General features: G+C 41.3%; 1 protein-coding gene across 4 annotated transcripts in view; it reads right to left on the bottom strand.

The window, feature by feature from the left end:
• Positions 1–1,411: 1,411 nt before the first annotated feature.
• GLT1D1 (glycosyltransferase 1 domain containing 1) overlaps positions 1,412–17,602 on the bottom strand; it is a 51,851-nt gene continuing 35,660 nt past the window's right edge. For all 4 annotated transcript variants that reach the window (XM_058158322.1, XM_058158323.1, XM_058158324.1 and 1 more), the window contains 3 exons: positions 15,484–15,604; positions 8,493–8,591; positions 1,412–5,937 (listed from right to left, as the gene is read on the bottom strand). In XM_058158322.1, the coding sequence (XP_058014305.1) occupies positions 5,767–5,937; positions 8,493–8,591; positions 15,484–15,604 (391 nt within the window). In that variant the 3' untranslated portion in view covers positions 1,412–5,766. The remainder of the gene's footprint in view (positions 5,938–8,492; positions 8,592–15,483; positions 15,605–17,602) is intronic.

Raw genomic sequence — 17,602 nt, 5'->3', positions numbered from 1 at the left:
CCAAGATCCCTCTCACAGTTACTACATTGTGAGCCTTAGCTTTCACTTTCACTTCATCTTTACAGGCTTGGGCTATTTGCTGATATTCTGCCTTAGTTATTTGCCCCTCTTTTCACTTTTTATACTTGTCCTTTTTGTCTTTCAATTTGTCAGATAGCTCATTATGCAGCCATGCTGGTTTCTTTTGAGATCTATTATTTTTCTTCTTCATTGGTATTGTGCTAGATTGGGCTTTTATAATCTCACTTTTCAAAATTTCCCAAGTTTCTTGAGTTGTTTTCCCCTTGAAGATTCTCATCCATAGACTCCTTCTCAAGCTCTCTCTAAGTTTATTGAAATTAGCTCTCATAAAGTCCAAGACTCTAGTTTGACCTTGTTCTACTATTTGTGTTTGCATAATGTTGAATTCCAATATTGCGTGATCACTTGCCCCCAAGGTTCCTGTAGCTTCAACACCTTCTATCATTTCATCTCTGTCAGTGAGAATTAAGTCCAATATGGCTGATCCTCTTGTTCCCTTCTCTACGTTTTGGGAAACAAAGTTGTCTGCTGGGTTTGTTAGGAACCTGTTGGATCTTCCACTTGGTGCAGTTTGTCTCCCGGTTGATGTCAGGGTAGTTAAAATCCCCCATTACTATTGTGATGTGCTTCCTACATACCTTTGTTAGCAAAAAGTTCATCTACTTGCTCTGTTTGGTTGGGTGGCCTATAGTATAGACCTATGGCAATGTCATCCCCCCCCCCTTAATATTGATCCAATTATCTTGAAATGCATTCAAGATAATTTTCATCATTGTGCTCTATTTCTGTAAATGTAGTTATTTCTTATATATAGTACAACTCCACCTCTTTTATTTGGTCTGTTTCTTTTAAATAATTTATATCCCTCTGGCTGTATGTTCCATTTGTGGGTTTCATCCCACCAAATTTCCGTAATGGCAACAATATGATATCTGCCCTCATTTACTTGAATTTCTAATTCACCCTATTTATTCTTCATACTCTGTGCATTGGTGTATAGACATTTGAGTCCATTTTGATTGACTTTGTGTTTACTGTCTACATAACCTGTGTTGTGCCTGATTACCCCACTTTCTTATTTCTCTATATATCTATATCTAGATAGATAGATAGAGATAGATAGATAGAGATAGACAGATAGATAGATAGAGATATTGAGATAGAATAGAATAGAATAGAATAGAATAGAATAGAATAGAATAGAATAGAATAGAATAGAATAGAATAGAATTTATTGGCCAAGTGTGATTGGACACACAAGGAATTTGTCTTGGTGCATATGCTCTCAGTGTACATAAAAGAAAAGATACCTTCATCAAGGTACAACATTTACAACACAAATGATGGTCAATATATCAATATAAATCATAATGACAGCAACAAGTTACAGTCATACAGTCATAAGTGGAAAGAGATTGGTGATGGGAACGATGAGAAGATTAATAGTAGTGCAGATTTAGTAAATAGTTTGACAGTGTTGAGGGAATTATTTGTTTAGCAGAGTGATGGCCTTCGGGAAAAAACTGTTCTTGTGTCTAGTTGTTCTGGTGTGCAGTGCTCTATAGCGTCGTTTTGAGGGTAGGAGTTGAAACAGTTTATGTCCAGGATGTGAGGGATCTGTAAATATTTTCATGGCCCTCTTCTTGATTCGTGCAGTATACAGGTCCTCAATGGAAGGCAGGTTGGTAGCAATTATTTTTTCTGCAGTTCTAATTATCCTCTGAAGTCTGTGTCTTTCTTGTTGGGTTGCAGAACCGAACCAGACAGTTATAGAGGTGCAAATGACAGACTCAATAATTCCTCTGTAGAACTGGATCAGTAGCTCCTTGGGCAGTTTGAGCTTTCTGAGTTGGCGCAGAAAGAACAGTCTTTGTTGTCCTTTTTTGATGATGTTTTTGATGTTAACTGTCCATTTTAGATCTTGCGATATGATAGAACCTAGAAATTTGAAGGTTTCTACTGTTGATACATAGATAGATGGCATTTCACATCAAGGACTGACTTTCTGGATTGTGTGCAGCAGTTTCCTCTCTGCCGACATAACCATTACTCGCTGTGGAAGATAGCTGTAGTCCAACTGGAAAACCAGCCTAGAGAAGAACTGCAGGATACACAGAACACAGGTAGTCCTCGACTTACGACCACACTGGAGCCCAACATTTATGTTCTCGCTAAGCGAGACGCTTAAGTGAATTTCGAACCCCAGTTTTACGATCTTTCTTACCAACATTGTTAAGCGAATCGCTGCAGCAGTTAAGTTAGTCACATGGTCGTTAAGTGAATCTGGTTTCCCTAGAATAGAATAGAATAGAATTTTTTTATTGGCCAAGTGTGATTGGACACACAAGGAATTTGTCTTGGTGCATATGCTCTCAGTGTACATAAAAGAAAAGATACGTTCATCAAGGTACAACATTTACAACACAATTGATGATCAATATATCAATATAAATCATAAGGATTGCCAGCAACAAGTTATAGTCATACAGTCATAAGTGGAAAGAGATTGGTGATGGGAACTATGAGACGATTAATAGTAGTGCAGATTCAGTAAATAGTCTGACAGTGTTGAGGGAATTATTTGTTTAGCAGAGTGATGGCCTTCGGGAAAAAACTGTTCTTGTGTCTAGTTGTTCTGGTGTGCAGTGCTCTATAGCGTCGTTTTGAGGGTAGGAGTTGAAACAGTTTATGTCCAGGATGCGAGGGATCTGCAAATATTTTCATGGCCCTCTTCTTGATTCGTGCAGTATACAGGTCCTCAATGGAAGGCAGGTTGGTAGCAATTATTTTTTCTGCAGTTCTAATTATCCTCTGAAGTCTGTGTTTTTCTTGTTGGGTTGCAGAACCGAACCAGACAGTTATAGAGGTGCAAATGACAGACTCAATAATTCCTCTGTAGAATTGGACTTCACTTGTCAGGAGGTCGCAAAAGGGGATCCCAGGATGCGGCGACCATCATAAATATGAATCAATTGCCAAGCGTCTGAATTTTGTTGCGGTTACTGCAATTGTTGTAAGTGTGAAAAATGGTCCTAAGTAGTGGTGAAATCCTGCCATTTCTGTCCGGCATGCGAGGCTCCATCCAGTTGTTACTTCCTGGTTTTTAACCCTCTGGGCATGCGCAAAGCCTTCTGCACATATGCAGAGGGTCAAAAATCAGACGTGACAAAAGCGTGCGCACTTCCAAACTGGTAGGGAAGGTAAGTGTAGATTTCACCCCTGGTCCTTTTTCAGGGACATTGTCGAGGACTGCCTGTAATGGAATTGGAAGGGACCTTAGAAATCTTCTAGTCCAGCCCCTTGTTCGAGCAGGAGACCCTCTACCACTTCAGACAAATGGCTGTCCAATCTCTTCTGAAAGACCTCCATTAATGGAGCACCCACAACTTCTGGTGGCAAGCAGTTCCGCTGGTTAATTGTCCTCACTGTTAGGAAGTTTCTCCTTAATTCCAGATGGCTTCTCTTTTTGATTAGTTTCCCTCCATTGTTTCTTGTCTGGTGCTTTGGCAAATAATTTGACACCCCTCTTCTTTGTGACAGCCCCTCAAATATTGGAAGACTGCTTATCACCTCACCCACTAAACCTTCTCTTCGTTAGCATATTCTAACGAATATTCAAACATGCAAGGCCCAGGGTAGCCCAGATGAACCAAACCAAGATCAGCGGGGTTTCATTGAAGCAACGTAAAACAACAGTTTGGTTGTTAAAAGAAAAGAAAAAAAACAGAACTCCAGAAAGGTTTTTTGTTTGTAAGCGCTAAAAAAAAACCAGTATTACTGTGAATGAAAAATGAATTACGCTTGCGCTAAGATATATGGGCCGAAAGATCTTCCTTTAATTGCTTTTTTTGGGGGGAGGGAGGGAGGTGAGAGACAAATCTTATGAACGCCTATCGAATAACAGTAATGACTAAGGGATTTAAGAAGTCAAAAATATTACACCAAAGAGCCGAAATTGCTCTATGTAACCAATACAAATGAACTTGCAAGAAAGAGAACATTGCATAAGGAAATGCAGCCGAAAGGCTGTTTTATTTTGAGGTATCTACCGTTCCCCAGGAATTTATAAATAAATCAAATCACTCGGTCTGAAGATGATCTTCGCTCAACAGATGGGTTGAGTTGTTTTCGCCTCCCCCCAGCCAGGATTTTTGCTATGTTACCGGCAGGAGATCATTAAGAGAGAGACTCCGATAGGTAGCATTTATCTAGTTCTGCTTTCAAGATGGATTCGTCTTTTTTATTGGCTATTTTGGACCAATAGAGTCCAATTCATTTTTTTTTTTTTTGATTTAAAAAAATGCAGTTACCAACCGTAGGGAATGAGTGTATCCGTGTGCACATGTGTGTATAAAACTACTTCTCCAACTGCAGCTGACAAGAAGAGGAAATTAAATTTTTTTCATCCCCATTCTTTGGGCCGAGAAAAGCAACTCTTAAAAAAAAACCTTTAAAGTTGTCATTTTTTTTCTTTCCCCATGGAAACAGCAGCAGATGTAAAACTGGCTGACTAGGTTCAAATTTGAGGTTTGCTCTTCTGGAGTTGGGTGAAAGCTGTGAATCCATAGCAGCAAAGACTCAAATAATTTTGAGGGGGTTAGTGCTTAATTCTAGACAGGGCTTTATATGATGTTCTAGATATCTCTAGTTGAGTATCTGCTTATCCATGTACAGATGCAGGTGAAATTACCCCAAATAAAGCAGATATTCACTATTTATTACCATAACCTCAACCGTGCACTATCATTCAGAAAGATTATTTTATTTAATGCATTATGTGCATGCAATTTTGATGCACAAAAATTATTAAGAATTTTTAAAAAGAGGATAAAAAGCAATGGAAACTAATATAGAGAAAGAAAGAAAAAAAGAAAAGAAGGAAGGAAGAAAAGAAAGAAAGAAAGAAAGAAAGAGGAAGGAAGGAAGGAGGGAGGGAGAGAGGAAAGGGAGGGAGGGAGGGAGGGAAGAAGGAAGGAAGGGAAGGAAAGGAAGGAAGGAAGAAAAGATCAAAGAAACAATTAAAAGTGGAAAAGCAAAGAGAGAACAAAAATATATAGAAATAATTTCCAATTTTCTTTACTACATCTGTTATATAAGCAATTCTAAATTTACCCCTTGCTCTGTTATGTACAGCATAACCCCTTGCTCTGTTATGTACAGCATAACTATTTTTCCTATAATTTATTCCTTCTGATCAACCCAACCACAAATCATAAATTCAATTTCTTATGCTTCATGCAAAAAAATCTATACAGTGCTTCAAATCAGCAATAAGCATTAGATTGATTGTATATTTAGGATTTTTTTCAACTTGGGGTTCTGTAATGTGTTTGAATTCAAGTTCCCATAGTCCTTTGGTAATGACTGGTAGGGCATTATGGGAACAGAAGTGGTGGTAGGATTCAAATAATTTAACAACCGGTCCTAAGGATTTCTTCCAACAACCAGTTCACCAAACTTCTCAGAAAGTTAACAACCAGTTCTCCCGAAGTGGTGTGAACTGGCTGAATCCCTGCACTGAACAGAAGTCCCATGCTCCTGGAGGCTACCAGGCTGTAGAAGTCTACTACCGGTATATACTGTACATTCTGACTCTGAAGGAGAACAAAATCTACAAAATCACAACAGTAATAACCTTTTTCGTTGGATGTGTTACTTGGAGCCCTGACTATAACATTAACATTAATGAAGACAAATCAGATTATTAAGATGAAGAAAACCTGGTTGACCACAGTGGTTGGTAACTCATGGTTGCTTGATACAAGAACATTCATGGAGTCTCAAAACAAGTTTCTGATAGACCTTCCTTTCTTTCTCCCATGAATGGTGTTTCAGGACATATTCATGTGCCTTTCTTACAATCTCTCTGTACAAAACTGGGTCCTTCATCAAAGTTTTGGCCAGCTGGACAAATTCCTGAAAAGGAAGGGTATGGAGTGGGCCATTATTAGTAGTATTCATAACAAATAACAGTGGTACTTCTCAAAAGTTCCTAAGGAAGCTCTCTGCCCTGTTTTCAAGGTTACACCAGATTAGGAAGATGCCAGTTCTACCAGAAGATGGCCCAACATGGTTTTCCAAAACCCAAAATAACAGTTCAACTTCTTGGATCCTTGGTGTTCTCTGAGATTAGTGGTTTTCTTCCTGATTCAACTAGGTAACATAATCAGGTATGCACGCCCTAGTTGGATCATGACATATTGGCAAGAAAACAACCAAGCTCAGAGAACACCAAGGACCTCACATCCTTCTCCTCTTCCTCTCATTGTCCTCCTCTTCCTCCTCCTCTAATCCCTAAACCCCACTCCCTTCTAGTACTCATGATGTAACCAACTTGGGTCATGAACATCTGCAGGCAAACAAACCAAGCTCAAAGAGCACCAAGGATCCCTCGAAGTTCAACTCTGAGATACAAATATTCCCCTCTATTGGCATTATTATTTCTTCCATTTCTTCTGCTGTTGAAAGAATGGAGGAAAGGAAGCAGAGGCTAAAGTCTGTCTGTCTCTCATTCTCTCTCTCCTTTTCTCTCTCTTGTTCTCTCCTTTTTCTCCTTCTCTCTCTTCTCTCTTTCTCCTTCTCTTTCTCTTTTGCTCTCTTTCTCCTTCACTCTCTCTTTCTCTCTCTCTCTCCTTCTTTCTCCTTCTCGCTCTCCTCTTTCTCTCTCTTTTTCCTTCTCCTTCTCCTTTCTCACTCCTTTCTCTTTCTTCCCCTCCCTCTCTCTCTCCTCTTTCTCTTTCTTCTCTTTCTCTTTCTTTCCCTCCCTCCCTCCCTCTTTCTTTTCTTCTCTCTCTCCTTCTCTCTCTCTCTCTCTCTTTCTCCTTCTCTCTCTCATTCTCTCCTTTTCTCTCTTTCTCTCTCTCTCTTTTTCCTTCTCTCTCTCCTCTTTCTCTCTTTTTCCTTCTCTTTCTCTTTTGCTCTCTTTCTCTCTCTCTCTCTCTCTCCTCTCTCCTTCTCTCTCTCTCCTTCTTTTCTTTCTCCTCTTTCTCTCTCCTTTCTCTTTCTTTCCCTCCCTCTTTCTCTCTCTCCTTTTCTCTCTCTTTCTCTTTCTTTGTCTTTCTCCTTCTCTCTCTCTCGTTCTCTCTCCTTTTTTTCCTCCTTTTCTCTCTCTCTCTGTCTATGTCTCCTTCTCCTTCTCTTTCTCTCTCTGCTTCTCTCTCTCTCTCAAAAGAGAATTCTTAGCTGTTAATAGTGGATTTTGATGGTAGGTGGCATTGATCATACCCGCCCTGCCTCAAATTCTTGAACCTCATCATCTTGCCCAACACCAACTTTGATCACAAGACAGATCAGGAGCAACACAACTCCCAAGACAATTTGTCAAAAAAAGCCCCACCACAATTCAAAGCCTAAAATAAGATATTGTTTTCTCTTTGGTCTTCACCCCTGGGACCACATGGCCACATTAAAAACAAAATAATAATGTTTAGATTCAAGAAAAACCTACTGTAATTTATAACAAAAAGATTCATTCTTGAACCCTGCGGGAAACAACTGACTTCGGGGAAGAACAGGTTAAGCGCAACATTTTCCTCAAAAAATTTTTTCAGAAGGGATGTAGTTACATCAAAGACTAATGAAAACGGAACATCTAACTTCCTGACTATACTTAATAGCATTCATCATGCTTAAAAAAATAGGCTTAAGGAGAAAATGTATTTTCCACTTGGTGGTTTTATTTAATCTCGGTCTGCATTTTTATTCTTTAAAAGCGTACTGTTATTGCACGTACCTGATTATTGATGGAGAACTGAAATCTAATTTATGGGATCAACAGGATTAATTCCTCCATAATTCCTCCCTTCCCCCCCCGACCCTCCTTTCTGAGTTTTAATAACACACTCAGGTTAATTAGGAGATGGGGTGAACCTTCACGGCAGCGTGCATACAGAGGACTTAAAATCTCAGTGGTTTCTTTCACAGCTGTGACCCGGGTGCCACAAACGGTTCGGAAAGCTTAACACAAATAAGATCAAGGTTTTCATTATGGTAGTGGAGCTATAAATTATCTGGGAGGTGACACATCCTGCGGGCTACCAAGGGGGGAGGAGAGGCAGAATTAGGTCCCAATTGAAAGCTTAACCCCCAAGTCAGCTTTCAGCACTGTGAGTCATGGACAGCTCCCAATATGAAATTATTTCATTCACAAGACAACTGAGATAGAATAGATAGGAGAGAGAGAGGGAGGGAGAGAGAGAGAGATGATAGATAGATAGATATGTACAGATAAGATAAATGATAGAGATATACAGAGAGATGATATTGACAGGTAGATTAGGTAGGTAGGTAAATAGATGATAGGTAGGTAGGTAGGTAGATGACAGAAAGGAGAAAGAGACAGAGAGATGGATAGTTGATGATAGATAGATAAATAGATAGGTAGGTAGGTAGTGTACAGAAAGATGATAGAGATAGAAAGGCAGACAGACAGACCTACCCAGGATACAGCAATAATTGAGTTAAATTATTACCTGGGGGGTCATATATAATAATCCAGTTGTTTGGTGTACAATTACAGCAGCGTTTCCTGGAATATTCCTTGCCAGCACGGGGACATTTAAATCCATTGCCTGTAACACAGAAAAGACAGGGCTCACGTTTGGTACAACCGAGACCTTGCAGATAAGTCTGACGTGGGTTCAATTAGTAATTATTATTATTATTATTATTATTTATTTATTTGATTTTTATACCGCCCTTCTCCCGAAGGACTCAGGGCGGTGTACAGGCAAAAATAAAACAGATAATACAATATACAATTTAAAAAGCAGATTAAAAAACTTATTTTAAAATTAGCCTGAAAGGTTAAAATATACTAGACTAAAAAACCCCATTTAAAGTTAATTAATAAAAATTTAAAATTTAAAATTAATAAAATTCAATTCAAAATAAGTAATGTGGTTATTAAGTGAACTTGGCTTCCCCATTGATTTTGTTTGTCAGGAAGTCGACAAAAAGGGGATTGCATGACCCTGGGACACTGCCACCATCACAAATAAAAGCCAGTTGCCAAAGAGTTCGAATTTTGATCACTTGACCATGGGGATGCTGTAGTTCATAAGGGTGGGGGAAAAAACGGTCATAAGTCACTTTTCTCAGTGCTGTTATAACTTCGGTTACTAAAATGAACTGTTGGAAATCAAGGCCTACCTGTAATAGGATCTCTGAGAGAGTGGAGCTGAAATTATCAGTTCTTTTGGGGTGAGAGATTGTTTCCAGAGAAAAGAGGTACCTTAATCCAAAAAGATTAAGATTAACTCATTAACTTAATCGGCCTTCAGAAGTTGCGAAACCTTCATCACTGGAAGCTTTCAAGAAGAGATTTGTCAGAAATGGTGTATGGTCCCCTGCTTGGGCAGGGGGGTTGGACTAGATGACCTACAAGGTCCCTTCCAACTTTATTAAACTGTATCTATATCCAACTCATCTGTTGAACTTCTGTTTCACACATGCATGCCCACATCCTGTTATTACATCAGCAGGAACTATGGTGGCAGATGGCGAAGGCAGGAGGCGAATGCTTGGCTTTGTACCAACCAAACCTACCTGAATGGATTATGCAGTACGCAATTACTGCCCTAAATGCCTTGGCCTTTTAAGGCAGTTGTCCTTTCCTTTAGCAAGGTGACTGTGTGATTAAAAATACCTGTAATTTGGATGCACTAGAATGTGACAGCTGACAAGGTGTTCACCCTTTTCAGAAGCAAACCACATCCAGCTGATGTATTGTTATTTTTCTCCTCCTTGTTCCTTCAACTCTTGAGCAAATATTAAACCCTGAGGCCAAATTATAAGGATGGAACTCTTCTAATTCTGCAAAATTTATCAGATGTGGTTAAATGTAGTCTGGATTCCCAGGAGGGAGGGGCTGCCTTGTGGAGGACCAAGAGAAGGCAAAGTTTAGAGAGTTTGATTGGGAGGAAGAAAGTTAAAAGGGCTCTTCTCAAAGCATATGTTCCAATATTTGAGGGGCTGCCACAGAGAGGAAGGGGTCAAGCTATTTTCCAAAGGCCAGACAAGGAATAATGGATGGAAACTGAACAAGGAGAGATTCAACCTGGAAATAAGGAGGAATTTCCTGATAGTGAGAACAATCAACTGATGGAACAGAAGTTGCCTTCGGAAGTTGTGGGAGCTTCATCATTGGTGGCTTTCAAGAAAAAACTGGATTGCCATCTGTCAGAAATGGTGCAGGGTCTCCTGCTTGGGCGGAGGGTTGGACTAGATGACCTATAAGGTCCCTTCCAACTCTGTTAATCCTATTTTTAATGGTGGGAAGAATTGCTTTAGTCTGGCAAGATTCTGTATGAAGGTGAGGAACATAAAGGAAATTGCTCAGAAGAAACTCTATGTTTTTCTTGGTTCTTGAGCCCTGACATTTGTTCACCACAATGGGAAGTCACAACTGCCAGTTCTTTAGCTGGTGTTGGCCTCCATACACATCAAGATCTTCCCAAGAATCTAAGACTTCTTGGCTCATGTTCAAACTTCCTCTCCAACATTCTTTAGCAATAGCAATAGCAATAGCCCTTAGACTTATATACCGCTTCAGAGTGCTTTTACAGCCCTATCTAAGCGGTTTACAGAGTCAGCATCTTGCCCCCAACAATCTGGGTCCTCATTTTACCAACCTTGGAAGGTTAGAAGGCTGAGTCAACCTTGAACCGGTGAGGATTGAGCACCTGGCAGTCGGCAGAGTTAACCTGCAATACTATATTCTAACACTGCGCACCATAGAAGGAAGGGAGGGAGGGAGGCTGAGTCAACCTTAAACTAGTGAGATTTGAACTGCTGAACTGCAACAAGCAGTCAGTCGAAGTAGCCTGCAGTACTGCACTTCAACCACTGCGCTACCACTCTACATTACATTCTCTAGAAGTTCGATAAGTATGTCCTGAAATATCCTATATTCTATCTTCCTTCTTTTTAATCAAAAAGGTTGAAAAGAGCCCTTATTTATTTTTCTTTATCTAGACCCTCCCTGGGCTGCAGTTCCATTTACATCCTTCCAGGCCAAACTGCAGTCTTGGTTAATGAAATGGGCATTTGACAGATGGTGTTTCTGCCTGTTTGGCCATCTCAGGAAGGAGAACCTGGTCTAATTAAAACAGCCCCTGCCTTCACCAGTTGCTTTCTTTGGTCTTTCTGAGGAGATACGGCTGTTTTATTGTCTCAGTCAGCCAGATTGTATAAGAGAAACTGGGCAAAATTAAAACGAAGGCAGACCTATAAAGAAACCGGCTACTCTGATGTCCCTCCATTCAGGCAGGTGGAAAATAATGAGACACAAGTAGACTTTGGAAAAAGTTCAGAGAAGAGCAACCAAGATGATCAAAGGCCCGGAGACTAAAACATGCAAAGAATGGCTGCAGGATTTGGGTTTGGCTAGTCTAAAGAAAAGAAGAATTAGGGGTGACATGATAGCAGTCTTCCAATATCTGAGGGGCTGCCACAAAGACGAGGGGGTCAAATTATTCTCCAAAGTACCGGAAGGCAAGACAAGAAACAATGAATGGAAACTAATCAAAGAGAGAAGCAACGTGGAATTAAGGAGAAACTTCCTAACAGTTAGGACAATTAACCAGTGGAACAGCTTGCCACCAGAAATCATGGGCGCTCCATCACTGGAGCTTTTTAAGAATAGACTGGACAACCACCTATCTGAAAGGGTATAGGGTCTCCAGCCAGAGCAGGGGGTTTGACTAGAAGACCTCCAAGGTCCCTTCCAGATTCTATTCTATTCTATTCTATTCTATTCTATTCTATTCTATTCATAACCAAGGTGTTGGTTATGACCTTTAAATCGCTCCATGGCTTAGGACCTGGGTACTTACGGGACCGCCTGCTGTTACCACACGCCTCCCACCGACCCGTACGCTCCCATAGAGAGGGACTTCTCAGGGTGCCGTCCGCCAAACAATGTCGGCTGGCGGCCCCAGGGAAGGGCCTTCTGTGGGGGCTCCCACACTCTGGAACGAAGCTTCCCGGGTTTACGCCAAATACCCGACCTTCGACATTTCGTCATGAACTCAAGACTCATCTTTTATCCATGGGGCTGGCTTAAATTGGGATTTTAATGTTTAAATTTATTAATTTTAAACGGGTTTTTAATATGGAAATTTTAATCATTGGGCTAATTTAAAATAAGTTTTTTAAATCGTATTTTAAATTTGTATATTGTATTGTCGGTTTTATTATGCCTGTACACCGCCCTGAGTCCTTCGGGAGAAGGGCGGTATAAAAATCAAATAAAATAAATAAATAAAATAAATAAATATTCTATTCTATTCTATTCTATTCTATTCTATTCTATTCTATTCTATTCTATTCTATTCTATTCTATTCTATTCTATTCTATTCCACTTTGTAAGAACGGAAATCTCTCCCTCCTTGCTAACCATTTTGGAAATGGACATTGCAGATGGTCTACAAGTTGCGATGCTAATTCGCTTCTCCGATGGCTCACGAAGATCTAAAAGTTGGAAAAGAGGGTCTTTTCATAAATCGTGCAAGTTTAGAGTTGGTCCTTTCCAAATTTTGCAGTCTGAGCCACAGAGAAGCCTGCCTTTTTATCATCATGTCTCCCCTTAATCTCACCATATTATAAAAGAGAATTCTGGAAAGAGCCCATAGATGATTAGGGGGCTGGGAGCTAAAAGAAAAGTTGTAGGAACTGGGTATGTCTAGTTTAATGCAAAGAAGGACTAGGGGAGACATGATAACAGTGTTCCAATATCTCAGGGGTTGCCACAAAGAAGAAGTCAAACTATTCTCCAAAGCCCCTGAAGGCAGGACAAGAAGCAACGGGTGGAAACTAATCAAGGAGAGAAGCAACCTAGAACTAAGGAGAAATTTCCTGACAGTGAGGACAATTAATCAGTGGAACGGCTTCCTTCCAGAAGTTGTGGGTGATTCCCTGGAGGCTTTTAAGAAGAGATTGGACAGCCATTTTTCTGGAATAGTATCAGGTCTCCCTCACGTGAGCCCGGGTTGGACTAGAAGACCTCCAAGGTCCCTTTCAACTCTGTTATTCTCTTGTTCTGCTATTCTCCCTCCAGAAAACCATGCCTGGCTCTCCCAAGAAAGCAAACAACAAGATCATGTGAAGAATACCACCTTATCATACTTTGGTAGGACCACACTTGGAATACTGTATTCAGTTTTGGTCGCCACGATGTAAAAAAAGATGTGGAGACTCTAGAAAGAGTGCAGAGAAGAGCAACAAAGAGGATTAGGGGACTGGAGGCTAAAACATATAATGAACGGTTGCAAGTACTCGGTATGGCTAGTCTAGTGAAGAGAAGGACCAGGGGAGACATGATAGCAGTGTTCCAATACTTCAGGGGCTGCTACAGAGAGGATCGGGACAATCTATTTTCCAAAGCACCTGAAGGCAGAACAAGAAGCAATGGGTGGAAACTAATCAAGGAGAGAAGCAACTTAGAACTAAGGAGAAATTTCCTGACAGTTAGAACAATTAATCAGTGGAACGACTTGCCTGCAGAAGTTGTGAATTCTCCAACACTGGCAGTTTTAAAGAAGATGTTGGATAACCATTTGTCTGAAGTGGTGTAGGGTTTCCTGCCTAAGCAGGGGGTTGGACTAGAAGACCTCCAAGGTCCCTTCCAACTCTGTTATTCTATAAACCAGAAAGGTTAACTAGCTCAAACTTCCCTCGGCTGGCTGCAACATCTAAAATTCAGACTTTACAATTTCAGGCCAGACCAATCCAGCAATAAATGGGCTAATTTTTTAAAAAAAGCTTTGGAGCACCCACAGAAGCAGGAAGGAATTGTATTTCAAAGCTGGTTTCCATTGATTTTTTTTTCTTCACCCGTAATTTACAAGGGAGAATCTTTGGAGCTGGTGATGTGGTCGCGATTATTTTTCTTTCCAAACTGCGCTTCTGATCCTCAGGGTCTTGTTTAAAGAGGGAAGCTGAGCCCAAAGGGGTTTTAACATTGTCCAAACCTTCCTGAATTTGATTTCCAGCTTCTTCGGGTAGGAAATCCAGAGAGAGTTTCTGACCTTTTGAAGATCGTGAAAAGGAAAGTGGAAACTTATGTTCTTTTGTGTCTTGCTTTCTTCTTGGTTTTTAAAAACTTTTCTCTTGGCACCCCAACTTTGAGGTGTTCACAGTTCAGTGAGCTATTTAGCCGTTTCACAATTCAAAGGAAGAAGAGACCGATAAATCAGCCAAGGAGAATTGGCCTCTCTTGCTTCTAATTGCCAGACTAAATCAGAACTGACTTTTAATAATAGGGTTGATTTAAACAGGACAACAGTGGGCTTCATTCAGGGGGTTTTATTAGAGAGCAAATATTTTCAGTTATGTTTTCCCTTCTGAAGTCTTTCTCTCTCTCTCTCTCTCTCTTTCTTTCTCTTTCTTTCTTTCTCTCGCTATTTCTTTCTTTCTCTCTTTCTCTCTTGCGCTCTCTCTCTTTCTCTCTCTCTCTTTTGCTAGCTTTCTTTCTCTTTCTCTCTCCCTTTCTCTCTTTCTCTTTCTTTTTCTCTCACTCTTTCTTTCTTTCTCTCTCTCTCTCTCTCTTTCTCTTTCTCTCTCTCTTTCTTTTTCTCTCTCTCCTTTCTCTCTTTCTCCCTTCTCTCTCTTTCTCTCATTCCCTTTTTTCTTTCTCTTTCTCTTTTTCTCTCCTCTCTCTCTCACACACACTCTTTCTCTTCCTTTCTTCTCTCTCTCTCTCTCTCTTTCTCTTTCTTTTTCTCCCTCCCTCTCTCTTTCTCTGCCCCTCTCCCACCCTTCCTCTCCCTCACCCCCTGTATGTGTCTGTCTCTGTGTGCATGTGGGTGTTTGTATTCTGGATCTCCATGAAGATCCGTGTCAAAGGGCCAAACAGGAGTGGAAATTCAACATTGTTTGTCAATTTCACAAAACAGTTCAAACTGTTTTGTCTGTTTAACAAAAAAAAAATCTTTGACAAAAGATTTGGATGCTAAACCATACAATGAATGTTTGAAGGAACAGGGTATATCTAGTCTAATGAAGAGAAGGTTTTGGGGGGGGGTGACATAATAGCAGTCCTCCAATATTTGAAGGGCTGCCCCAAAGAAAGAGGGGGTTGACCTATTTTCCAAAGCATCTGAAGGCTGGAAAAGAAGCAACGGATGGAAACTAGTGAAGGAGAGAAACAACTTAGAACTAAGGGGACTTTTCCTGACAGTGAGAACAATCAAAATCAGTGGAACGATTTGCCTCCAGAAGTTGTGGATACTCCATCTGGAGGTTTTTAAGAAGAGATTGGATAACCATTTGTCTGAAATAGTATAAGGTCTCCTGCTTGAGCAGGGAGTTTGATTAGAAGACCTACAAGGTCCCTTCCAACTCTATTATTCTATGTTCTACATCTTTTAAGAGTTTTGAGGAACATCAACGGAAGGAGGACACAGGTTTCCAAGAGGAATGCCCAACACGGTTCTCCCTGCCTGGAAGTAAGGAAGAATTACCTCTAAAATTGCAGCTGACATCCCTTCAGATACCGAACTGTTAACCACGGCAAAACAGTTTTTCATAATGGCGTGCAGATCTTCCTGGGGGACTTCTGGCAATAAGTGGACCCCAAATGACCTACGGAGTAAATTCAGCTTGTTAAATCATCTTCCAATGGAAGGCCGGTAGAAGCAGTCCTCCCCTTACTACCACAATTGGGACCAGACCTTTCTTTGCTAGGCATGAGGTCTTTAAAGTGAGTCGCGCTTGAATTTACAACCTTTTTTTCCGACGGCATCAACAGAATCGTGCCGCCGTTCAGCGAATCCAGCTTTCCCCCATTCACTTTGCTTGTGGGAAAGTTGCAAATGGAGACTGCACAACTGCAACAGTGTTGTGTCCCACTCCTCCGCTGACGGCCGGGTCAGGGAAATCCGAATCAGGCTTGCCTCTGCAGCTCTGCCCAAAGTCCTAGCAAAGTCCTCAGAGCAGGCAGGAGACCAGTAAGTGACTTCAGCAAGATAAGTTCGACTTTGCCTGACTCAGAGACTGCCAGAAAGCAGATCCTTTATATAGGCCATGAGGTGTGGCTCCATGACTCAGCACTTATCCAGGCCTGCCCGTCCCTTCCTTCTGTTGCCTCCGCCTATCCAGTCTTCTGATGCGAGGGTCACTCCAATCAGCAGCTGTTGGAAATAAACTTTCCTCAGGCTCACATGCTGTGGAGGAGGGGGAGGGGTCTAGCTGCTCCGTTTGCCTGGGCATGGAGCCAGGGCTGGGGCCGGGGGGTGCTCCCTCCTCTGCAGCCTGCTTGGGCATGGAGCCAGGGCTGGGGCTGGGAGATGCCCCCTCCTCAGCCTGTCTGGGCATGGAGCCAGGGCTGGGGCCGGGAGGACATTCTTCAGCGTTCGGAAGCAGATAAGCAGACCCCGGCTGCGGTGAGAGCGGGCAAGACACAACAAACAGTCGTATGGAAATGCCAGTTGCCAAGCACCTGAGTTTTAATCACGTGATCATGGGAAATACTGCCATGGTCCTCAGCGCAAAGACCAGGCATGGCTGTTTTCAGCGCCGTCATGACTTCAAACCAGTCATTAAAGGAATGGCCGTAACTTAAGGAATACCTGTAACTTCCACCATCTCTGCCCCTTGGCCACGATAACTAGCAGAGAGATAGAATTCCATAAGATTGAGGGATGATATTCCAGATTACCTGTAGGAAGTCCCTACCAAGGATCAATTCTTGTAGGTAGGCCAGCTCAGCGAACAGTAATCCATGATCAGCATCTTGTCCAAAGCTGCTTTTTTCAAGAGGCAACTGGTCTTTCTGGTTTGTCTTCGAAGACGTTTCGCTGCTCATCCAAGAAGCTTCTTCAGCTCTGACAGGATGGTGGCAAACGGAAGCATTTATACCCCTTGCAGACAGCTGGACATTTGCATCCTTTAAGAGGGTTGTTGGAGGTTTACCTGTGTCCTCAGGGTCATCTGAGTAGTGCAAATGGGTGTGGCACTTTCTTGGAATGGCTGAAAGGACTGTGTTGTAGACAGGAGATAGATGATGTTGTATCTCTCCAACAGAAATAAACCTCCAAGTGGCCTCAACAACTCTCTAAAAGGATGCAAATGACCAGCTTTTCTGCAAGGAATATTAATCCTTCCATTCCCCACCACTCACTCAGAGCTGAAAAAGCTTCTTGGATGAGCAGCGAAACATCTTCAAAGACAAACCAGAAAGACCAGTTGCCTCTTGAAAAAACACCTTTGGGACAACCAGGACCTGGAGGACTGAGAATCTCCATAGACAATCAGTATCTTGGGGGGAGGGGCTTGGGGGGGGCAATTCTCCCATGATTTTAAGCTTTCTATTCATGTTTTTAAAAAAATTCTGTGTTTTTATGGAATGGCCAACATAAACTTTCCCTAAACTGCTCACTTTTTTGTATTTTTACCGAGTCCTGCAGTTCTTAGATGTTTGTCCTTAGAAGAGGTCAACTGTGAATTCATTTATTTTAATTATGTATATATATATATATATATATGTAGGTCTTTGGTTATTCGGGTTTTCTCCCGCGTAAAATTGGAAGTGTCTTGGCGACGTTTAAGTCTCATTTGTCATCTTCAGGCTTCAGCTTCGTG

Source organism: Ahaetulla prasina, chromosome 15, assembly GCF_028640845.1.
Source record: "Ahaetulla prasina isolate Xishuangbanna chromosome 15, ASM2864084v1, whole genome shotgun sequence".
NCBI lineage: Eukaryota > Metazoa > Chordata > Lepidosauria > Squamata > Colubridae > Ahaetulla > Ahaetulla prasina.
The sequence above is the reverse complement of the archived record's forward strand: the minus strand, read 5'-3'. Positions and strand labels throughout refer to the sequence as shown.